Source organism: Amblyraja radiata, chromosome 18, assembly GCF_010909765.2.
Source record: "Amblyraja radiata isolate CabotCenter1 chromosome 18, sAmbRad1.1.pri, whole genome shotgun sequence".
NCBI lineage: Eukaryota > Metazoa > Chordata > Chondrichthyes > Rajiformes > Rajidae > Amblyraja > Amblyraja radiata.
Window position 1 is genome coordinate 34,022,065 of NC_045973.1, and position 25,763 is coordinate 34,047,827.

General features: G+C 43.5%; 2 protein-coding genes across 5 annotated transcripts in view; both read right to left on the reverse strand.

Moving 5' to 3' along the window:
* LOC116983366 (hyaluronidase-like) overlaps positions 1-9,272 on the reverse strand; it is a 39,282-nt gene extending 30,010 nt beyond the window's left edge. Inside the window, exons 1-2 of one of the 4 annotated variants that reach the window (XM_033037092.1) lie at positions 8,970-9,272; positions 5,255-5,374 (exon numbers count right to left, since the gene is read on the reverse strand). In XM_033037092.1, coding sequence (XP_032892983.1) covers positions 5,255-5,374; positions 8,970-9,257 — 408 coding nt within the window. In that variant the 5' untranslated portion in view covers positions 9,258-9,272. Of the gene's footprint in view, positions 1-5,254; positions 5,375-8,945 lie in introns of those variants that run through there. The other 3 variants (XM_033037095.1, XM_033037093.1, XM_033037094.1) reach the window with 3 other exon arrangements.
* A 4,225-nt stretch (positions 9,273-13,497) lies between these two features.
* On the reverse strand, positions 13,498-22,597 carry LOC116983369 (hyaluronidase-1-like). The gene is made up of 4 exons (XM_033037096.1): positions 22,262-22,597; positions 18,599-19,564; positions 16,533-16,622; positions 13,498-14,299 (listed from the first exon to the last, which is right to left on the reverse strand). Exons 2-4 carry the CDS (start codon positions 19,502-19,504, stop codon positions 13,973-13,975), a joined length of 1,323 nt encoding a protein of 440 aa, XP_032892987.1. The 5' UTR covers positions 19,505-19,564; positions 22,262-22,597; the 3' UTR covers positions 13,498-13,972.
* Positions 22,598-25,763: the final 3,166 nt, after the last annotated feature.

Consider the following 25,763-nt stretch of genomic DNA (forward strand, 5'->3'; position numbering starts at 1 on the left):
TTTCCTCTGGACTGTCTCCAGTGCAAATGCGGTGGCCAGAACTGCATAAAATACTCCAAATGTGATTTAGCCAATGTTTTGTAAAGTTGCAACATAACATCCCAACTTGTATATTCTTTGCCCAAAACTAGGAACGCAAGCATCCCATATGTATTCTTCACCACACTATCTACCATTAAGGCTATTGAGGCTGTTTCAATGTAAAAACACAAGAAAAGAACTAGAATTTCAATCTGTAACAAATTCCCATCGATACTCAATAATCGGTGCAAGTCCAGATAATTATATCCTGAAGAGCAAGAGTGAAAATGTCAACCAACATCGACACTTGCATTCACTTTCTTAAATCTTTCAATTTTAGAGTACTGTCATTTAAAAAACAATTAAAAATGTCAGAACGCACAAATCTGCTTATCCTTTTGGCAGTGTTTGACTTACCAAGTGGCAAAATGCCACGGTGATGGAAATGTTTTTCTAGCAACGACTTGGATGAAATTGGTAGAAAGGCTTCAGCATTGCAGGAATGCTTATACCAACTGAAGGGCTTAGCTACACCCAGCCATCAGGAAGTAACTGACCCTCTTATGACAGTTCCCCAAACAGCATTCATCAATACTTCTTTTTAAAAGATAACTTATTCAGGCATCATCAAAAGAAAAAAAGCATTTTTTAATTCAGTCACTGTTTAGCCTCGGGTTTCGAAATATAAAGTCATGTTCACAGAGTTGTGCTCTTGGAGCGCAGGGAACTGTTTCTCAGGTTAAAATTGGGCAACACATCCACTACAGCACAGACCCTTGCACAAGTTCTGTCGGTTGCACTGTCAAAATACTTTGACGGTTAGTTTAAGATATTGCAATGAAACAAATCTACCAGATGTAAAGAGTTGATTTATTTGTGGTTTGAAATTTGGGAATTGAGATAACATAATATTTCTTCTTTAGAAGTCCCTTGTGATCAAGTATGGCTTGCTTTTACTCTAGATTTGTGGGGTCTGGGATGGCCAATGAGGCCAACATTAGAAGCATAAACTTTACCATAGTTGGGGCTCTGGATGTCTAACGGGACAGGAGGATGATTAGTTTATTTCACACACCTCACACTGGGCTCCCAAATGTTGGTGGCAAGATTCTCTGTGTTATACTGAATGCATCTTCTCCAGGATGAGTTAATTGGGATGATTCGTTATTTTTTAAGGCGGCTTTGCAATTGAAATATCTGGAATTCTCCCCCTCTGCCCACCTGGTAATCTTTTCTCCAGAGAGCTTGGAATAGAGTGCTTTTGGAATCTGGTATCACACCTGCCTAACCACTGACATAAGCAAAAGTTAGATAGTTTGCATTGAGAATGGATAGCAATGCTAACTCACTTTCATGGTGCAGTTTCAACTCAGTAAAATGTTCAAAGGCACATCACAAGAGTGGCATTAAACAAAACTTGAAATAGAGCCCACAAAAATAAATATCGGACAAGGTTAAAAGACCACCTTAAAAGTGGTTATCGAGCTGCAGTGAAAGGGAAATTTAAGGATGAAATCTCAGAATTCAGGACCAAAAGCAGCTAAAGTCAGAGTCACCAATAGTTTAAAAAAAAAAATGGATATGCAAAAGGCCAGAATTGGAACAATGCAAAAATCTTTAGAGGTTTTATGGGTGAAGCGGGCCAGAGAGATAAAATAGCGATCTACAGAGATTTCAAGAGAGAGTCAAGATTTTGATAACAAGGTGAGAATTTTAAATTTAAAGTCCAAATTTTGAATTCAAAGAAGTACTTTGGCATGCTTGCTTTCATCAGCCGAGGCATGAAGAGTACAAGAAATGGGGTATTACATTTAGAGTTCTGCAAAATGTGGGTTAGGCCACACTTGGAGTATTGTGAGCATTTCTGGTTGCCACACAACTGGAAAGATGTAATTAATCTATAAACGTCACCCATTCCTTCTCTGTAGAGATGCTGCCTGTCCTGCTGCGTTACTCCAGCTTTTTGTGTGTATCTATAATTCTCAAGGATGTTGGCTGAAATGGAGGGCTTGAGTTTGAAAGGGAGATTGGATGGACTGGGACTTTTTTCCCTGGAGCAAAGGAGACTAAGTGGCGACATGACAGAGAAGTGTAAAATTACGAGAGGCATAGTAGGTAGCCAGTGTGTTTCCATGGTAGCTCTGTTTCAAACTGGAGGGCATATGTTTAAGGTAAGCGGGAGGAGGTTTAAAGGGAATCTGATGGGTAAGTTTCTCACACAAAGAATGAGCTGCCAGAAAAGATGGTGGAGCCAGGAACAGTAACAACACTTAAGAGGCATCTGGATAGATACTTGAATGGCAAGACATGGAAGGATACTGAATTAATGCAGGCAAGTGGGATTAGTAAAGCAAGGCATGATAATTAGCATAGACGCAGTAGGCTGAAGGGCTTATTTTACGTTGTATAGCTCCAAAGCAGGAAAATGGAACTATATACTCCAGACATACCCCTGATATATGGCAGAACAGATTTTAAGGGCTAGGTGGCATTCTCCTGCTGCTCCTAATTTTCGTGTGCAGTTAATAAATGAAATAGATAACTTGCAGCGATGTTGTTTGAGAGAAAAAAGAATTTCTAAAGCACCTTTCCTGAATTCAGGACAGTCCATAGCACTTCATATGAAACATGTTTAAATGTAATTACTTAGTGTAGTCAATAGCAGACCTACCCAAACAGTAACCCGATCATCTGCCTTGTGTTTAGTTAGGCTGAGTGTTGTGTTGGTCTGGGCATTGGTAACTTCCATGCCCTCCTTTGAGATGGTACTGTGAGATCCTTTATTACTTTCCTAGCAAAAGAATTGGAACTAGATTTATCATCTGATCTGGAGGCTCTTTCAGTAGCGCACCACTCCCTTAGTATTGTCATCACATCAGCCATCATCACTAGTTGGGATTGTCAGCCAGACTTTTGTGCCCATCTCAGCAACAAAATCCACGATCAAAGATTAAAATGATGCCAACTGAGATAAATATTACTTTTTAGAAATGCATATTAGACATCCTAATCATCAACAAACTGTGCATTGGGAAGTTTTCCATCCACCCAACTGATTCAACATCTTAAACAAAAATGACCACTTCCGATTCTGCAACATATTTTCTTTACCGCAGCAATTGGAGGCGTGGGTTTGTATCCCACTTCTGACACCATGTTGTTGGTACCTGTTGTTCGAATGACTTAACTCACGAACAGTTGTTAAGGTCCAAAGACTTTTATTAGCAATACAGCAGAGGTAACTTCATCTTAACACATAGCTCAAGACTGGGGAAGAAAGGGAACACAGGCTGTGGGCGGAGCTACATTATGACTCACAACATGAGTGACACTGATCTACGCTGTGAGACATTGTACTTTTGGAGATCGAATGCAAGGGAAAAGTTTACAGTTAATGGCAAGACCCTGAATAGCATTGATGTACTGGGGAATCTTGGGGTCCAAGTGCAACACTGCTTGAAAGTGGCAACACAAGTAGATAAAGAAGGCATATAACATATGGCAAAGAAGGCATATATGCTTGCCTTCAGAGGCCAGGGCATTGAAAATACGAATCAGGATGTCATGTTGCAGTTTTGCAAGACTTTGGTTAGGCCGCATTTGGAGTACTGCTTGCAGTTCCGGTTGCTCCCTTACAGGAAGGATGTGGAGTCTTTGGAGTGTGCAGAAGTGGCTTCCCAGAATGCTGCCTGTTTTACAGAGTATTAGCTGTGAGGAGAGGTTGGACAACATGGGTTGTTTTCTCTGGAGGCTGAGGAGAGCCTTGTAATTATGAGAGGCATAGCTAGGGAAAACAGTTAGAACTTTTTCCTCCAGGGTGGAACTGTCAGATAACAGACGGCACAGCTTTAAGATAACAGAGGTAACATTTAAAGGAGATGCGTGAGACAAGTTTTTTTTAATAGAGAGAGTGGTGGGTACCTGGAACTTGGTGCCAGGAGTGGTGGTGGGCGCATGGATGTGCAGGGAATGAACAAACTTGGATCACAGGTAGGCAGACGAGATTAGTTTAGCTTGGCATCATGATCAGCACAGACATTGTGGGCCAAAGGGCCTGTTTCTGTGCTGTACAGTCCTATTTCAATGCATATAATCCTTTTTACTGTATCTCAGTACACATGACAATAATACCCTAATCCAATCCAAGTTAAGAGTAAATACAAATTGGGTTTGCTTGATTTATACTTCCACCAGCTTTTTTGCGCATCTTAGCACATGGAAAATGACCAGCGTACAACTATTAAAATACCAGGTCACCACCACACCATCACTAACTGAAATTGTGTCCAAGTGTGACTCAGTACCATTGGTTGGTTTCATCTGGTTCAGATAAAGAACATGGACCTCTATCGGCATCCTGCTGGTAAAAACTATCATGGACATTAGATTTTAGCTTCCTGTTAGCCGTTGAATTGATGGTTGTGATCAACCAGTCGATCTTTTCAGCAAAGTCGACAAACCCAGCAGGAGAAGGGGCGATGATAATAAAGCAGGAAATAAACGTATCAGTAAAAGATAGAATCATAAACACCAGGAGTTGCTCAACCTCAGTCCCCCTGATTATCCAGCTCAATTCCAAGCACAGGTTCTAGGGATATCTGATTGCTTTTGTACACTAACTGTCTTCTAGCTCTATGTTTAAACCTGTTGATATCTGCACATAACATAGATAAGTACAATAATTAGGTTTTGACCTAACTGTGGATTAGTTTATATAATATGAAATGTTTTTCAAAAGAAAATGACAAGACGAGAGAGAATGCTGATGGTCGGCATGGAATCGGTGGGCCAAAGGGCCTGTATCCATGCTGTATCTTTCAATCTATCTATCACGTTAGTTGCTGAAGGGCCATCTGACTCACCCCTCAGTTGGGGAGAGGAGGCACAATAATAAACAGCTCTGAGATTACCCCAAATTGCGAGTGGAAACAGAAGCTGCTACTCTTATCAAGGGCTGTGAAAAGATGTTCTCGTTTAGGGTAAGGCTTCACAGAATTCAGAAGACATTAATGTATATAAATTGTTGTTAACATAGCAAAACATATCAAGGGACTTAACAGCGGTGTTATCAGACGACAGCACAAAGATAAGCATTTGGGCATGTTAGCAACAGCGGTTGGTTTTAAGATGCGTGGCGATAAGGTTGAGTATTTAAGATTTAAATTTTAAAGGCATTAACCCTTCACTCAAAAGTGTGGTTGTTTGGCTGACCATACTTGGATCACAGATTTACCTCGATCTTTCCCGAACCTAACTCTGTACATCTGTTGACAGCCCCTGTGGGAGGGCTGGCCCAAGTCTTCGACATACCCACGACTGGAAGTACTCTGTCATCAACCAACGGGAGGCATGCCTGCAGCAGGGCAAGATATTAACCAGTAAGAAATTCTATTGGGTTGATAAGCCAAGATTAATGAATGAGAGCAGTGCATGAAAGATTATTTTGTCTTTTGTTAATTTGCCCCTCATACTCTCTGTTGAACGTGCTATCATTAGGTTTACCTAGAAAACCTAGAATAGGAAGCATTTAGGATAAACTATTGCGGCTGTTTGATAGAAGTAGATATATCTCCTGACTTTGGAGCAATGGGCTCAGAAAGCATCAAGGACGAGTCCCACCCGGGTCACTCCCACTTCTCCACTTTCCCATTAGGAAAGAGGGATAGAATTGTGAAAACGCACACCTCCAGATTCAGGGAACTTCTTCCCAGCTGTTATCAGGCAACTGAGGTATCCTATGAACAACTAGAGAGCAGTCCTCAGTTGTTATCTGTCTCATTGGCGACACTCGGACTATCTTTAATTGGACTTTACTGGACTTCATCTTGCACAAAGCGTTATTCCCTTTATCATGCGTTTGTACACTGTGGATGGCTCGATTGTAATCATGTATTGTCTTTCCGCTGACTGGTTAGCATGCAACAAAAGCTTTTCACTGGACCTCGGTACACGTGATGATAAACTGAACTAAACAGTGACTATGGAAGACTATTTCCTTTACTCTTGCTGTTCTATAACCATTTGTGTGATGGCCTGAATGAGGAATATATAGATCATGCTTTGTGCTACATGCCCTCTAGTTCTTTTACCATTAAACCATTAATCATTAGGGGGAACCTATATAGAAAATAGGTGCAGGAGTAGGCCATTCGGCCCTTCGAGCCTGCACCGCCATTCAATATGATCATGGCTGATTATCCAACTCAGTATCCTGTACCTGCCTTCTCTCCATACCCCCTGATCCCTTTAGCCACAAGAGCCACATCTAACTACCTCTTAAATATAGCCAATGAACTGGCCTCAACTACCTTCTGTGGCAGAGAATGTGGCTCAGCAGTCATTCAGGCCACAGTAGGAAGAAAAATTTCAAAAATTTAATAAATACATTTAAAAAACATGATACACAAATTTGAACATTATCTCCACATTTCTTAATTTCATAAACAACTAATATATATATATACACTATATATATTAGTTGTATGTGAAAGTTCAGCCACATAAAGTTCAGTGTGTGCATTTATATATTTATTTAATTGTTGCATCAGTATATATATATATATATATATATATATATATATATATATATATATATATATATATACACATATATATATATATATATATATATACACACACACATCTACTAAAGTATACATATACTAATACAACAATGAAATTCTTACTTGCAGCAGCACAACACAATATATAAACAGTGCAAATAATATAACAAACAAAAATTTCATTAAAAAGTACATGTATATATATAAAACATACATTGAACTTTATATATAAAGTATGCATATTTGTGTATGTAGGAAAGAATTGCAGATGCTGGTTTAAATCGAAGGTAAACACGGTGCCTCAGGAAGGCCGTCAGCATCCATAAAGACTCCTCACACCCTTGTAATGGACTGTTTGAACTACTTCCCTCCGGCAGACGTTACAAGGCCTTCTATGCCCGAACCTCCAGACTCAGGAACAGCTTCATTCCCAGAGCTATAGCGGCTCTGAACCGGCCCTGCTGAGTGTCCCCCACCCCCCATGGACTGTCTCCTTCGGATGGTCACGTCGCACAGACACATCTGCACTTTAGTCTGTTTTGACTATTTTACTGTTGTAATATTCTTCCTACAAACCATGTTCTCGGGGTATCTAAATCTAAATTTTATTAGTTATTTAAGTTATGACATCAGATGGAAGCTGCATACCAAATCACGTTGCGCTTATGTGCAATGACAATAAAATATATTATTATTATTATTAAGGTAAACACAAAATGCTGGAGTAACTCAGCAGGACAGGCAGCATCTCTGGAGAGAAGAAATGGGTGACATTTCGGGTCGAGACCCTTCTTCAGTGATGTCAGGGGAATGTGCGGGGCAGCGATAGAATGTAGTTGGAGACAGTAAGACTGGTGGGGGAGGGAATGGAGAGAGGGAAAGCAAGGGCGATTTGAAGTTAGAGAAGTCAATGTTCACACCGCTGGGGTGTAAGCTACCCAAGCAAAATATGTGCTGTTTCTCCAATTTGTGTTGGGCCTCACTCTGACAATGGAGGAGGCCCAGGACAGATTGGGAATGGGAGGGGGAGTTAAAGTGCCAAACAACCAGGAGATCAGGTCGGTTAAGGCGGACTGAGCGGAGGTGTTCAACGGAATGATTGCCGAGCCTGCACTTGGTCTCGCTGATGTACAGATGTTGACACCTGGAACAGCGGATACAGTAGATGAGGTTGAAAGAGGTGCAAGTGAACCCCTTCCTCACGTGAAAAGATTGTCGGAGTCCTTGGATGGAGTCGCGGGGGGAGGTAAAGGGACAGGTGTTGCATCTCCTGCGGTTGCAGGGGAATGTACCTGGGGAGAGGGTGGTTTGGGTGGGAAGGGACAAGTTGACCAGGGAGTTGTAGAGGGAACAGTCTCTGTGGGAAGCAGAAAGGGGTGGAGATGGGAAGCTGTGGCCAGTACTGGGATCCCGTTGGAGGTGGCAAAAATGTCGGAGGATTATATGTTGCATGTGACGGCTGATGAGGTGGAAGGTGAGGAAAAGGTAGACTCTTCCTTGTTGGAAATGGGGGGAGGGGGAGCAAGAGCGGAACTGTGGGATATCGAAGAGACCCCGGTGAGAGCCTCATCTATAATGGAAGAGGGGTATGACTGTATGCCAAATCAAATTCCTTGTATGTTTTTATACTTGACAAATAAATTAATTAATTCTTTATGTGTGTGTGTGTATATATATATATATAAATATAAAGTTCAGCATGTGTATATATATATATATAACATTTTATATATTTACAGACACAAGTTCATATATATATATATACTAGACCAAGTGTAATTTATACTTATATTACATATATTTATACTTATATTACATATAATATTATATTACTTATATTACATATAATTTATACTTATATTATTATACTTATAATTTATATTTATACTTTATTATACACACCTTATATACACACACACACACACACACACAAAGTTCTGTATGCATATATAATTTAACGATTTATATAGGATGTGTAGGAAGGAACTATAGATGCTGGTTTCAACCGAAGATAGACACACAATGCTGGTAGTAACTTCAGTCTGACGAAGGGTCTCGACCGAAACTTCTCCAGAGATACTGCCCGTCCCGCTGAGTTACTATGTTTACATATTCTGTTGTGATGCTGCAAGTAAGAATTTCAGTGTTCTGTTTGGAGTAAATTACACTCTCGACCAAAGATACTAGAGCTTCTATGATCTTTGCTCTTGACTCTCGTGAAAGGGGGCAACCGATGAAAATAACATTTTCAGCGGGCCTCAGTGAACTGAAGACAACTGAAGGCCGGGCCGGGGAAGCACCCAGTCCCCGCGCGTCGCCACCACCACCACGACCCGCCGCCGTCGCCGCACCACCGCTGACTTTCTAACGTGTTAGTTTGGTTACCGCTATCCCCGCATTCGGCCATGGTCTGAGGGTGAGGGAGGGCCCGGCCTTGGTGTCCTGCCCCTGGTCGGGGCTGCACAGCAGGAGCCCACATGCAGGGTCGCGGGACCGCCCGACGCAGCGCCGCCTGTTGGTGGGAGGAACTGAGCTCCAGCGCCGCCTGTTGGTGGGAGGAACTGAGCTCCGGCGCCGCCTGTTGGTGGGAGGAACGGGGTGAGACCGTGACCGTGACCGCCGGTGGCCGAACAATAAGGCGATCAGCCGGGATCGCGCTACCCACTGGCGCATTTTGACAGGTATTGCGCCGCCCTGACACCAATTGAACGTAAATAAGAGAGCGATTTTCAACTGAGTATCAATGACAAACGGGAATTATCCCGGGGATGATCGGTTTAACGTCTGAGGAGCGCTTGATGGCTCTCATAAGTTCTAGGAGCAGAATTAGGCCATTTGGCCCATCAAGTCTACTCCGCCATTCCATCATGGCTGATCTATTTCCCCCTCTCAACCCCATTCTCCTGTCTTCTCCCCATAACCCCTGACATCCTTACCAATCAAGAATCTGTTAATCTCCGCCTTACAAATGCCCATTGATTTGGCCTCCACATCCGTCTGTGGCAGTCAATTCCACAGATTCACCACCCTCTGACTAAATAAATTCTTTCTCATGCCCTTCGAAAGATACGTCCTTTTATTCTGAGTCGCAGGTATCTGATCCTAGAGTCTTCCACTGGTGGAAACATTCTATCACATCCACTCAATCCAGGCCTTTCACTATTTGTAGTCTCTGGTCCTGGAGTTTGAAAGGAGAGGGGAGATCTCATTGAAAGTTACCAAATAATGAAAGGCTTAGACAGGGTGGATGTGGAGAGGATGTTTCCACGAGTGGGAGAGTCTAGGTCCAGAGGGTACAGCCTCAGAATAAAAGGATCTACCTTTAGAATGGAGCTGATGAGCATTTTCTGAGCCAGAGGGTGGTAAATCTATGGAATTTATTGCACCAGACAGCGATGGATGTCAAATCATTGGGTATTTTAAAAACTAGATTGATAGGTTCTTAATTAGTAAGGGCGTCAAAGGTTGGGGGGAGAAGGGAAGCCTATGGGGATGAGAGGGAAAAATAGATTCATCATCGAATGGAGGAGTAGACTCGATGGGCCGAATGGTCCTGTGTCTTAGGGTTTATTTAAATATAAATCCAAGAACTCTACTATCAAGGATTCATAACGATATTCATTTTGGATGACTGGTAATATGAATGACATGATTTAGGGATAAAGTGAGAGAGATCATAGATAGACAGACAGACAGACAGACAGACAGACAGACAGACAGACAGACAGACAGACAGACAGACAGACAGACAGACAGATATGCCTTTATTGTCATTCAGATGGAAGTCTGAACGAAATTGCAGCACTCATACATATGATACAATAAAAACAACAATTAACACATATTAACATCCACCACAGTGAGTCCACCCAGCATCTTCTCACTGTGATGGAGGCAAAAGTCTTAGGTCTGCAGTCTCTTCCCTCCTCTTCTCCCTCTGCGCTGAGGCGATACCCCCCGGGCGATGTTATAAATCAGTCCCGCGGCTCAAACACCGCGGCCCGGGGTGGTCGAAGCTGCCGCCCACCAGTCCTGCAGACGCAGCCGCTGGCCCGCAGCCGAACCCCGGACTCAGGCCACCACCGCCAGAACACCGTCCCAGGCACCCTCACGTGAGTATCGTGCCGTCTTCAGCCTCGGGCCGGGTCGCCCCGACTTGGGCGTCGCTTCTCCCTCTGGCCGGGCTGCCCCGACTTGGGCGTCGCTTCTCCCTCTGGCCGGGCTGCCCCGACATGGGCGTCGCTTCTCCCCCCGGCCGGGCCGCCCCGACTTGGGCGTCGCTTCTCCCTCTGGCCGGGCTGCCCCGACTTGGGCGCCGCTTCTCCCCCCGGCCGGGCCGCCCCGACTTGGGCGTCGCTTCTCCCTCGGGGCGGGCCGCCCCGACATGGGCGCCGAACCTCCCTCGGGCTGCGAGCGCCGTACCTCCCCGAGCTCGGCCGCTCCGACGGGAGCCTCGTTCCACCCTTGGGCTGGCCGCCCTCACGAGAGCGCCACAGCCTCTCACGGGAGCACTGTTCCAGCCCTGAGCCGGACTACCCTCACGGGAGCGAGCTCAGGGCGAGTCCTGACTGGCTCTGCCTCCGGAGCCTCGAGGTCATCAGCTCCATTAGGCCTCAGCGCAGACGGAGACAGAGAAGAGGAATACGACAAAAAAAGTCGCATTCCCCCGCAGGGAGAGACTGCAAACCCCGTTTCAACCCCCCACCCCCCCAAAACACAAACTAAAAACCAAAAACTAGACTAACCAAAACAAAATAAACAACACATAAAACACAAACGAACGGGACTGCCGGTGAGCCGCTGCAGCCAGAGCCGCGCCGCCACTCCGATTCATCATAAGTAATGCAGAAGGTTGGCAAGGAGTTGTTGGAATACTGTTCACGGTGCAGAAAAACAAGGTGGTGCATCCACAGCAGGAAAATTGAGATGGATTCTGGACTTTTCCCTGAAGTATGTTACAGCTTCAGTGAGGAAGAAAAGGAAATTAGAACAACTGAAAAAACTGGATTAGGGAGAGCAGAGCCCTTTGTCAAACCACAATATAATATAGCATGTACAAAATCAATTGAATGAGTGAAGAAGAGTCCCGACCCAAAATGCCGTCTGTCCATTCCTTCCACGGTGCCTGACCCAGAGTTCCTCCTGCACTTTTGCGTTTTGCTCGAGATTCCAGCATCTGTAGTTCCTTGTATCTCCCTGTAGCAAATAATAACTGGCAGCATACTCATTGTCACAGACTTGTGACTCTCACTGAATATTCCAATCACCTAGTTATTATATACTACTAACAATGTTAAAATAATTTCCTATTTAAGACCTAATTTTGAAGTATACAATAGTTATAAAGGATTTAAGAACCCATGTAAATGATAATCTGTTAATTAATTAATACTGGTTATTCGGGACTCAGGTTGAAGCTTACCGCTAGGAAGAGAAATTCTCAACCACCGACAAGAAATAATTCAGAATTTGTTTAAATTTAAAGTTATTGTTATAAGAAATGTGAGGTAGAAGTTTGCAGTTTAAACATAAGATATAAATGGTAGAAAGCAGATAAAGGCCAGATAAATAATTTTTAAAAATTGAGAAACAGTGAAGATAACAAATTGCCATTATTATGTCAACAAGATATTTATTATGCATACATACAAAATACTGAAGCACTGGGGTCTCTTCCATCATTACTCATGGGATTATACAGCACAGAAACAGGTACGTCAAGGCCTGTGGGATCTTCCAGTTGCTAACCTTTTTAACTCCATTTTCCATTCCCATATTGACGTTTTTGGTCTGTGCCTCCTCCATTGCCAGAGTGAGGTCACACATAAACTGGAAGAACGGCACCTCATATTCACGGGGTTTTTTTCAAAATTTGGAATTGTCATTTGAAATTCTCCAAATTTGGTAACCTCCAACGTCCCCTCCCATTTTCTCTCACACCCTCCTTTCTTCCTCCCCCGCAATCCCTGTGCCCCACCTGGACTTGCACCTATTTCTCCCCTCCTTCCCCATTCCTTCCTCTGACTTCAATCTATTTGTTTCACACCATCTGTTTTAATCTCTGGCGTTTGTTCCAACCATTTACCTCGCCCGTTTTCACCTATTACTTGCCAAACTTTTTTCTGCCTTTCTTCTCTCCCAGCTTTCTTCCATCCCACCTCACCCCCACCCCCCCCCCCCCTCCCCCCCCCACAATCAATCTGGAAAGGACCCCAACCCAAAGCGTCACCTACCCATGCTCTGTGTGCATTTCACATTCAAAAGATACTTGGCCAAGTACGATGGATAGGAACCATTTAGGAGAATATGGAATAAATGTGGGCGAATGGGACGAGCATGGATAAGTTAGGCCGAAGGGCCTGTTTCCATGCTGTATGACTCCATGACTCTAAACATGGAACAAGAACCTGGCTGCTCTTTTAAGTCTTACCAGATAACCATAGCATTAATTCATGTAAAACGGGAAAAACACTGGTGGCCTGTGGTCAAGATTTAATCCAGACCTAGCATTAGGAGAGGAGAATATCTATTCATTATCACGTTGGGTTCTATGCCTGGTTGCAGTGTGCACCATGCCCATTGGATTTGGGAGATGTAACTTCACTTCATTCACTGTAACACACTGTGAGATGTTCTGAAAGGGGTTTGAAACATAAATGCTCGTCTTGAATGGCATAATAGTGATAAGGGTATTATTATATTTCATTAAAACAGGTCAAAATTGGCGTTATTGATCTCTGTAGCCTTTGCCAATCTGCACAAATGAGAGGGATGTTCTTGGAGCCCGCAGGCAGTCAACTGGCATAACCCAAATATTAATGATGCCGAAGATTTAGTTGGGTTCGCACTTGCAGGAAAAATGTAAGTTCCAATGGACGAGATTCACACAAGAATACATTGCAGGCAAAGCAACTGATGAGCGTTGGAATTTAAAGGACCACATTTAACAAGATATATCACCTTACAGATATACATGCCACAAAAAAAACAGAAAATAACAATATATTGAGCAGATTGAGGCAATAATTGATATAATATTGGTAAATTCAGAAAAACTCTGCTTATAAATAGATAAATTCCAGGCACATAAGAAAGACACAGTGCTGGAGTAACTCAGCAGGGCAGGCAGCATCTCTGGAGAACCATGGATAGGTGAAGGTTTGGGTCGGGACCCCTCTTCAGATCAAGTTCTGTGCTCGTTGGTGGATCTCAAGAAGGGTCCTGACCTGAAACACCACCTATCCATGTTCTCCAGAGATGCTGCCTGACCCGCTGAGTTATCCCAGCATTTTGTATATTTCTTTGGGAATCCATCAACTGTAGTTCGTTGCCATTACAATTATAGACAAATGTCAGTTTTACGTCATTTCTTGAAATCCGGATAGAGATTAATTAGTATCACTTGCGATCTTACAATGTGCCCCCATCCATCCATTGTAACACTGGCACCGAAAGCTGTCAGCCATCTCTACCACATCCCTCTTGGATGCCTGCCCCCACAGGGAGAATGGCGGCCCTTTGCCTATTGGGTTCACCTTCACGACAAAGGAGTTTGGGTTCAGGTGCAGGTAGGCTTGGGTCCTGTGGTCCGATCGAATGCACCTACCATGATTGCTACACAAATGCCGACTGCAGAGCACTGCAGCAGTGGTTACGTTAACAATGTAAGTCCCCAGCAGTCCATTGATGTAGGCTTTTAAAGCCAGGCAAGATTCCTAAAGAGGAAACAATAATTACAATCTTCCATCAACTTCGGCAGTCTAATTTAGACATCAAAATAATTTTGACAGATTCTAAAAGTTGCGACATCAGACCGTCTTTTATATCATGTTATCATTATGGCCAGAATCATTATGTCGACAACTGCACAGTGATAAAGGATTCTGGTGATGTCCATGAATCTCAGACTTCAAGCAGTCATTGCATGCAAAGGATATGCAACAAAATATTAAACGTGACTACTTTCATTTACATGACATTGCTGTGTCCAAACATTATTGTGCCCTGAAATGGGGGGGGACTATGTATAAACACTGCTGTAGTTTCTACATTGTGAAACCAAATGTATAAAAATGGCCTTTATTAAACCTCTTTAACCACATGTGATGTTTTCTATTACAAATCTCAAATTGTGGAGTACAGAGGCAAATAAATAACTGATGGGTCTTTGTCCCAAACAATATGGAAGGCACTGTAGGTTTTTGTTAAGTAAGGACATCAAAGGTTACATGGAGAAGGCAGGAGAATGGGGTTGAGAGGGAAAAATAGATGAGCCCTGATGGAATGGCGGAGCAAAGTCAATGGGCCGAAGGGTCTAATTCTGCTCCTACGTCTTATGACCTTATGATAAAGTGCCAAGGAATCTTTAAAATGTTGTTTTTTAATAACTGAGGAGTAATGTTTTTTATTTTTTTATTTTATTTATTAGTAATGTTTAAAGAGTACAAAATGTCTTTCAGTTCTAGGAATAGCAGGTCAAGTCATTTGCTGTAAATCTTGACACAGCCAAGCTCAAGTTACCTGTTAAGAAAGGTGCAAGCTAGAATGATGGAGAATGTCTACGTTTAGTTTAGTTTATTATTGTCACATGTACTGAGGTACAGTGAAAAGCTTTTGTTTGTGTGCTATCCAGTCAAAGCAAAGGCTATACATGATCACAATCAAGCGCTCCATAGCGCACCGATAAAGGATAAAGGGTACAACATTTAGTTTCAAGAGAGAGCTCGATAGGGCTCTTAAAGATAGCGGAGTCAGGGGATATGGGGAGAAGGCAGGAACGGGGTACTGGTTGGGGATGATCAGCCACGATCATATTGAACGGCGGTGCTGGCTTGAAGGGCCAAATGGCCTACTCCTGCACCTATTGTCTACTGCTGCGCCACTGTACCGCCCCCGTGTCAATCATCACAATTCACTTTCAAAGAAACGTGACTCTTCAAATCAAACCTGATGATCTGAACATCAACACCGAGCTCATGATAAAGCTGTTTTTCAGGCTTCAAATGAAATTAGTGTTCAAGGGCACATTGCAAATTTAACCTCAACAATGTATATTAATAGACACAAAGCGCTGGAATAACAGCAGGTCAGGCAACATTTCTGGAGAACATGGATAGGTGATGTTTTGGATCGAGACCCTTCAGAAGATGGATCTCAACCCGAAACATCACTTGTCAATGTTTTCCAGAAATGCTGTCTGACCTGCTGAGTTACTCCAGAACTTGATGTCCTTTTGTGTATTAACCAGCATCTGCAGTTCTTTGTTTCTATATGTAGATTAGTGGCTTGGATGACACATGCGACTCCCGCTGTGATCAAGGTGTAGCTGCTTATCAGAGGATGGTTTGCATGGCTGCTAAGGATCTAACTATCCCCAATCGCAATAGAATTGGAATGGTCAGTTTGGTTCACCAGGGCCCTGCGCCAACTGAAGACTTGGCAACCTTATCTATCAAGAATTGGAGAAGGGAAATGGCTTAAATTCCTCGGGTTGAAAAAGTTTTCTGCAAACAATGATCAGATATGATACTTAGTTCAGTAGTTACAAACCATACTTTTGAAATAAATGGGTGTCCAAGAGTGGTGTATTATCACTGGTTGCATTATCACAGGCTATACATGATCACAATCAAGCGCTCCATAGCGCACCGATAAAGGATAAAGGGTACAACATTTAGTGCAACACTTTGGAATATCACCCATTAATTTTATGATCTGCAAGAATCCCTCTCTGCTGGCAAAGGAGAACCACGAAGGTTTTAGATATGAAGTCGATTAAATATAGTTCAAAGGTCTTCAGTGGTAGATGCAAGGTCAGGACCACGCTCTAGCTGATGAGGGGACCGCTCAGTTGCCTGATAACAGCTGGGAAGAACTAGTCTCTGTGGTCACAGAATGTCAACACAATGTGAGCGTTCTATATACTGCACACTGAAGGATAGGTCTTACCTGTGAGTGGGCATAGTCTTTGTTTCCCCAAAGGACAATGCCTGCAGCTCCCATTGCAGCACTCTCTCCGATGGTGTGGACCAAGTCAATCTAAGAAAATTGAAGAAAAATAACTGTACTGTTGCTATTGAAGGTACCCAGCCACATCTCAATCTCTCCCCCTGTCACACTGGGCATGGTCACAGCATCTCCCTCTGCTGGAAAGAACACAAAGTGCTGGAGTAACTCAGCAGCTTAGGCAGCATCTCTGGAAAACATGAACAGGTGATGTTTCAGTTCGAGACCCTTCTTCAGTCTGAAGAAGAGAGTACACTTGAAACATCACCGATCCATGTTTTCTAGAGATGCTGCCTGACCTGTTCTGTTACTTCAGCATTTTGCGTTCTTTTGTATATTAACCAGCATCTTCAATTCTTTGGCCTTGTGATGGATGTTTATGTAAATTATGTTGTGTCTTGGGTCTATTTGTTTGTAATGTATGGCTGCAGAAACGACATTTCGTTTGGACCTCAAGGGGTCCAAATGACAATAAATTGAATTGTATTGTATTGTATTGTTGTATTGTGTATTCTACATTTTTTTACACATTGTATTCCCTACCTTCATTGAGTTGTTATTGGAAAATAAAGCAATTTTACAATGCTTATACGTTTTTCTTCAAACCTTGGAATGATTTTATACAAATATAGACAATTTTTAATTTTATTATTAAGACAGTCTGGTAGTTCTGTTGAAGGTCTGAAAAATGGATCCGACCCAAAATGTCACCTATGCATGTTCTCCAGGGATGCTGCGTGACTGGCTGATTTACTCCAGAATTTTGTGTCTTTCCTTGGGTAACCAGCATCTGCAGTTCCTTGTTTCTACAATTTAACCTTAATGCTATTTTCCCTGACTGTAAATTAAATTTAAATTTGATTATCGTCAAATAATAAACAGGATATCTATTGTCTCATCCATTCTTTACCACCCTGTACCGCTGTGGATTGAGTCACTAACATTAAGAGAATTATTGAAGGGATTCTGTAACACTTTACTCCTGGTTAATGGATCACAACATTACTGATTGAAATGGAAAATGTTGGAATACTCATTCAAGTCAGGCAGCATCTGTGGAGACAGGAAATCGAGCAACAACAGTGGAGAGATAAATTGAGTCAACATTACAGCTGGTAACCCTGAAATGTTGACTCAATTTATCTCTCCACTGTTGTTGCCCGATCTACTCTTTAAGGCATTTGCTGTTTTTTTATTTCAGATTTCATGTATCTGCAGTTGTGCTTTTGATTATTTTTTTTAGCTTAGTTTATTATTGTCGCATGTACTGGGGTTCAATGAAAAGCTTTTGTTTGTGTGCCATCCAGTGAAAGATTATATGGGGGCGACCCGGTGGTGCAGCGGTACAGTTGCTACCTTACAGCACCAGAGACCCGGGTTTGATCCTGACTACGGGTGCTGTCTGAATGGAGTTTGTACATTCTCCCTGTTAACGCATGGGTTTTCTCCGGGTGCTCCAGTTTTCTCCCACACTCCAAAGATGTACAGATTTGTAGGTTAATTGGCTTTGGTAAAAATTGTAAAATTGTCTTGTGTGTGTAGGATAGTGTTAGTGTAAAGCGTGTTCGCTGGACGGCATGGTGGGCTGAAGGCCTTGTTTCTGCGTTGTATCTCTAAAAAAAAGTTATACATGAATACAGTCAAGCAGCCCACAGTGCATACATAAAGGAAAAAGGGTAGACAAAAATGCTGGAGAAACTCAGCGGGTGAGGCAGCATCTGTAGGAGCGAAAGAAATAGGTAACGACCCGAAACTTTACCCATTTCCTTCGCTCAATAGATGCTGCCTCACCCGCTGAGTTTCTCCAGCATTTTTGTCTACCTTCGATTTTCCAGCATCTGCAGGTCCTTCTTAAAGGAAAAAAGGGTACAGCATTTAGGGCACCATTTTGGAATATCACCCACACATTTAATGAACTGCAAGAAACCCTCTCTGCTGGGAAAGGACAAGCATGAAGGCTCCCCCCTCTTTCGAATGCCTTCCTAGGGGGCTGCAATTGAGTGGATTACCTCAGTTAGGAAGTCCATGGTGTTTTCATACACTATCCGAGCGTAGGGGATGACAGGCAAACTGTAATTCAGTCCCATTTCAGCAAGACGGAGGCCTTCTTTCATTCGGTAATGAACGTACCTCTGTGCACTCGGTGTTGTTCGAAGCTTGACACTGAGGTAGATGCTTGGATACAATGCAATGCTCTCCTTCCACAGCCACGCCAGCTGGTCATTCCTCTTCATCTCAACATCCGGACATTTTCCGGTGTAATTTTTGGAAAATTCATCATTGTAGCAACAAGGAAAACCATAGTAGCCCCACAGCCCCTTGGGCCTAAGGCCTTTTGATACCTTCAAGGTCTGTCCCATAAAGGCTCTGGCTGCTCGTTCATACTCAATTTGTGCTTGCTTTGCCACTTGACTATCAGACCAGTCCGGATGTTGCATATGGACCAGCTGCTTTGATTTCTCACGGTAGATATCTTTCTGATCCCAGTCCCTGAACCACAAGGGTCTCCAGCTCTCCCAGTCAATGACTGACATCCCGTCAAAATCTTTCTGCGGTATGAGTGTCTCCACGTCTACCTTGGCCTTTGCAATGTGATCCTTCAAACTGGCGTTCTGCGGAGTGCCTCCATTGACAGATACCCCACTTTCAGTGTAGTGGGGGTAATAGCCCAGTTTATCTTCGTAAAATATAGTGATGTTCTGCCCAATAAATGACTCATTTTGGTTTGCAAATATGTCAAAAATCCCCAAGTTAAGATCAACGTCAAAGGAGGATTTGCAGTCTGCAGTGGGAGCATTCCACACAGTTATAAATGGCTTGTTGAAGATAATTGGGGATTTTGTTTGTTTCAATACTTGTCCCAGGGTCATGGTGCACATGCACAGAATAACTATTTGTGCCCTAGTGAAGAACATAGTTGCTCAGCTTGTTATCCTTTCACTCTATGGCAAATCAGCCTGTTTACACGTTGTGTGCTGTAGAATTAGAAGGGAAAGTATTATGTAAAAGACAGCAAATTTTTCACATCAAATCTATTTTCTTTAAAACGTCTTATCGCAGTTAGTGACCTCAGAAATATTATTCAAACATAGATGTACTAGTGTCAATAGAGATACCATCTTATTATGAACATGGCTCATCTGCTTCATATCTCATCTGCTTTAAAAGTTTTTGTTTAGTTTTTAGTTTAGAGATACAGCTTGGAAACTGTCCCTTCAGCCTAATGAGTCCACGCTGACCAGTGATCCCCATACACGTGCACTATCCTACACACTAGGTACAATTTACAATCTTTACCGAAGCCAATTAAACCCCAAACCTGTACATCTTTGGAATATGGAGAGGAAACCGGAGCACGGGGAAAACCGGGGAAAACTCAAAGGAAGACGTACAAACTCAGTACAGACAGCACCCATGGTCAGAATTGAACCTGGGTCTCTGGCGCTGTAATGCAGCAACTCTAGCAATTTCAAGAGAGAGCTCGATAGGGCTCTTAAAGATAGCGGAGTCAGGGGATATGGGGAGAAGGCAGGAACGGGGTACTGATTGGGGATGATCAGCCACGATCATATTGAACGGCGGTGCTGGCTTGAAGGGCCAAATGGCCTACTCCTGCACCTATTGTCAACTGCTGCGCCACTGTACCGCCCCCGTGTCAATAATCACAATTCACTTTCAAAGAAACGTGACTTCAAATCAAACCTGATGATCTGAACATCAACACCGAGCTCATGATAAAGCTGTTTTTCAGGCTTCAAATGAAATCAGTGTTCAAGGGCACATTGCAAATTTAACCTCAACAATGTATATTAATAGACACAAAGCGCTGGAATAACAGCAGGTCAGGCAACATTTCTGGAGAACATGGATAGGTGATGTTTTGGATCGAGACCCTTCAGAAGATGGATCTCAACCCGAAACATCACCTGTCAATGTTTTCCAGAGATGCTGTCTGACCTGCTGAGTTACTCCAAAACTTGATGTCCTTTTGTGTATTAACCAGCATCTGCAGTTCTTTGTTTCTATATGTAGATTAGTGGCTTGGATGACACATGCGACTCCCGCTGTGATCAAGGTGTAGCTGCTTATCAGAGGATGGTTTGCATGGCTGCTAAGGATCTAACTATCCCCAATAGCAATAGAATTGGAATGGTCAGTTTGGTTCACCAGGGCCCTGCGCCAACTGAAGACTTGGCAACCTTATCCATCAAGAATTGGAGAAGGGAAATGGCTTAAATTCCTCGGGTTGAAAAAGTTTTCTGCAAACAATGATCAGATATGGTACTTAGTTAAGTAGTTACAAACCATACTTTTGAAATAAATGGGTGTCCAAGAGTGGTGTATTATCACTGGTTGCATTTGGGAGCGTGCGCAAATCAGATGCATGTTACAAATGGAATAGAAAGAAGTAGTGTTGTCACCAATGACCTGTTTTCTTGCTGCTGTTTATGTATTATGACTGTTATTAATGACGATAATCTGACAGATTATAATGAAAATCTGAGGGATATGGTACCATTGTAGGAGTAATGATCTAGATGAAATCTCTTCACAGCTTGTGAATTTAAAAGTTAGAATAGGTGGCACAGTTGGTAGAGCTACTGCCTCATAGAAGTCAAAGACCCGGGTTCGATCCTGTCCTCGGATACTGTCTATGTGGAGTTTGCACGTTCTCCCAGTGACGTCTTGGTTTTCCTCTGGTGCTCCGGTTTCCTCCCACATCCGAAAGACTTGTGGGTTTGTAGGTTAATTGGCAACTATAAATTGCCCATAATGTGTAGGGAGTGGATGCGCAAATGGGATGACATAGAACGAATGTGAATGGGTGATTGATGGTCAGTATGTACAAGCAAAGAACTGCGGATGCTGGTTTATACCAAGGGACCCTTCTTCAGATGGAGTCAAGAACCGACCCGACCCGAAACGTCACCTATCTGTTTTCTTAAGCGATATTGCCTGACCTGCTGAGTTACTCCAGCACTTTGTATCTATCTTTGATCGATGGTTGGTGTGGGCCGAAGGGCCTGTTTCCATCTGCATCTTTCAATTCAATTCAAGAATCAGTAATGATATATATTTATATATTTTTAAAGGCACAAAGTGTTGTTTTTGTGCTGTCTGACTTTATCAAACTAAGACACAATGACTCAAAAGAAACCATGGTATGATTGAACTCATTGTTCAACTAGAATTTTCCAATACGGGAGGCCATTCGGCCCGTCCTGTCTGTGCCCGTCAGCTCTTTTAAAGAGCTCCCACTAATTTACGCCATATCCCTGCATTATGTCATTTCCTCTTGAAAAGTTGCCACTGTAAACCAGAGTATTCAAATTCATCCCCACCACACCGAGAAAAAACAAACACCCCTCTCGTTCGTTATCCAAATACACAAACAATCGATAACATGCGAGAATATAAAAATAAAGAACTGCAGATGCTGGTTTATATCAAAGACAGACACAAAGTGCTGGGGTAAGTAACTCACAAAGTAACTCAGTGGGCAGGGAGCATCTCTGAAGAAAACGGATAGGTGACATTTCGGCACGGGACTCTTTTTCAGACCCAATTCTTACCCATCTTTCGGAAGATGTCACTCAATGGAATTTTGAAAAGGGGATCAATTCAAAAGGGGATCAAGAAATTCCTGTCTTTTTTGTTTTAAAGTTACTTACTTTTCCCCAAATGTATTTCCTCTCCGGGGCACAGATCCCGACTGGTGTCTGCACTCTGCTGCAATGCGGGCGTGAAGTCTCTTATCCCAAATTTTGCATCATCCTAATCCAGACCCCGGCTGCTGCTGTGACTAGCCCATCGTAGCCTCTGTTGTGCTGCACTCCTCAATGTCATAAACAGTAGAGAAATCACGCCGCTCCGTTCTATAATAACAGCTCAAGAGGCGGTTCAGCAGCCGTGTCATGTGAGTTGCGTGTGATAGGACGTTTGGGAGTGTTTCGAAACTTGTGGGGGGAAGGCCGGAGACAGCGGTTGTAATGGGGCGGCAGTCCCAAGTTACAGACCGACGGTCCTCAAAGGGGAAGTTACAAACCAAAGCTCCTCAAGGGGAGGTGGAAAGATGAGAGGGGAGGGGAAAGAAAGAAAGAAAAAGAGAGAGAGGATGCACAGAGGGTGCAATGAAATTCCTTGTTCACATGAAGGTCACTGTATTGATAAATACAACGATGAGTGCAGAATAGCAGGATGGTGCAAGATTGTAGTGCGATCCAAAGTTGCCAAAAAATATATCTGAATGGCCAAATGAGGTAGAGTTAAGAGTGCATTGGCAGCACCTCCAGGAAGGAGTTGTGAAAACGGTGAATAATTCCAGAGTGTGATAGCAGTGGGGGAAGAAACTGTAGATAGACACAAAAAGCTGGATTAACACAGCAGGACAGGCAGCATCTCTGGAGAGAAGGCATGGGTGATGTTTGGGGTCAAGACTAAGTCTGAATGTGCCGTTTCAAGCTCCTGTATCTACTCCCAGATGATAGTCGAGAGAAAAGGGAATGGCCAGGGTCCAAGTAACCTTGATGATACTTCCACTTCTTGATGCAACCTACTGTGAAAGTTGCCTGGATGGAAGGAGCTTGTGATGGTCTGGGCTGCATTCACCACTCTCTGTAGGTTCAGTCAGTCAAGAGCAGAGCAGTTGCCACACCAGGCTGAGATGCATTCCATCAAAATACTTTCTACAGAACATCTGCGGATGTTGGAGAGAATCTCTGTGGGCATGTTGAATCTTCTCAGATGCCTAAGAGAGTAAATACGCTGTTGTGCTTTCTTGATCACCGCATCAGTGCGAAGGGACCAGGTTAGGTTGCTGGTGATATGGATGCCTAGGAACATGAAGCTGTCGACAATAGCAGCTCCGTTGATGAGGACAGGGTTGTCTTTTCCCCCTCACTTCCATTGATCGACAATCAATTCTCTCTCATTCCACTGGCATTCCATTGACTCCATCGACACCTCAAGCTGTCTCGGCAAGGCCACCAACATAATCAAGAATGTGTCTTACCCCAGTCACTCCCTCTTCTCCCCTCTTCCATCAGGCAAGAGGTACAGAGGTATTAAAACGCACACTTCCAGATTCAGGAGCAGTTTCTACCCAGCAGTTAGCAGGCAACTAAACCGTCCTACCAGCAACTAGAGAGTGGTCCTAAGTTACTACCTACCTCTGGTGAATCTACCTCTGGTGAATCTCTGGAACTCTCTGCCACAGAGGGTAGTTGAGGCCAGTTCATTGGCTATGTTTAAGAGGGAGTTAGATGTGGCCCTTGTGGCTAAAGGGATCAGGGGGTATGGAGAGAAGGCAGGTATGGGATACTGAGTTGGATGATCAGCCATGATCATATTGAATGGCGGTGCAGGCTTGAAAGGCCGAATGGCCCACTCCTGCACCTATTTTCTATGTACCTCATTGGAAACCTTTGGACTATTTTAAATTGGATTTTACTAGAATAGCTTGCACTAAATGTTATTCCCTCTGTGATGTATCTGTATACTGTGGATCGCTCAATTGTAATCATGTACAGTCTTTCCGCTGACTGGTGAGCACGCAACAAAAGCTTTTCACTGTACCTCAGTATATGCGACAATAAACTAAACTAAATTAAAATAATGGCTGGGCTGTTCTGATACTAGATTCTTGATCTTTTTCCTATACTTAATCTCAACATTGGTGTTGATCTGGCCAACAATAGGATATTATCGGCTGCACATGGGTGTACAGGGAGTAGAGCAAGGGACTGATGCACACAACCTTGAGGGGCAGCAGAGTTGAGGGTCAAGGTGGAGTCCAGAAGCCAGTTGCAGATGGAGGTCCCATGGCCAAAATCCAGAAGTTTTGGGATGAATTACATTGCAATTAGAACACAAAATATTTGTGCTATAACTGCAGGATAAGCGCTCAACTAAGAAAACTAAGCCCTAAGCCAAAGTATTATCTAACTAATTAAATATACCAACTTATTATAAATAACTCCGTATGCAAAAAAAAGCTACCTACATATTAACTAGCTCTTTAAAAAAAACTAATCCTGTAGATGCTAGTATATAATTGGGGTTATCACAACCCAAACCAACCCAACCCAAAACACCCAACTCCCAAGAAATACACATACAGCATGTCATACGTTTCCTTTCTGCCCCCAACTGACACTATTCTCCACCAAATCCACCTACTGCGTTGCTCTGCTGCCTCTGACATCTGCTTCACGGCCTGACGCAAACTCTGTCCACAAATTCCTAGCTCTCCAAATAGCGACGTGGTTGATCTCGCTATGAAACCTCTACAATCCGCCTCTACAGGACATTCTCTTGCTCTCCATCCTCGCTGCTCAACTTCTGCTATGAACTCTACATATCTAAGGCTTTTCCTTTCATCAGCCTCACCCACTAAGTTCTCCCAAGGCATCGTCAGTTGTAAAAAACACACTATCCGCTGACTAACTGACTATAACACTATATCAAACCTCATGTACCACCAGGGGGCGCCAGGGAGATGGCAGCTCTGCCGTCACTCTGTTCGTCTTTTCATCTTTTTGTTATTTTTAGCGTTTGTTAAAAGTTTGTTTTAATGTACTTCGGTTTGTTTGGGGGAGGGGATTGGGAAAAACTTTTTTTCCAAGTTCCTACCTTCCCGGCGATGTAATTATTTTTCGGATCACATTCTCCGGCCTCTGCGGCCTTCCATCGCTGGAGCTTGAGGCCTCCTCGGACTGTTGTGAGCCCCACCGCGGGGCCCGGACTTAACATCGGAGCAGATCCCATGCCTGGGATCGCTCCCACCGCCGCCTGCCGACTTACCATCAAGGGCTCGCAGTCTCGGGAGAGGCAAGTCGGGAGCTCCAACGCCGCAGAAGGTTCGACCAGCCCCGACGCGAGGTTCGATCCGGCGCGGGGGAGCTGACAACCCCCCGTTGCAGGAGCTGAACGCCTCGGCGCGGAGGGCCCGAACGCCGCTGGCTACGGGAGTCAAGACCGTCCCGTCAACGGAGGGCTCTAGGCCCCCGAACGACGAAGAACAAAAGGAATTCCATTACAGTGAGGAATGTGTAGGAGTCACTGTGGTGGATGTTCGTTAAAATGTGTTTTTGAGTGTTGCTTTTAATTGTATGACTGACCTGGCCAGTGATATTCCTCGTATGTTGCAAAACATACTTGTCGAATAAAATTTGA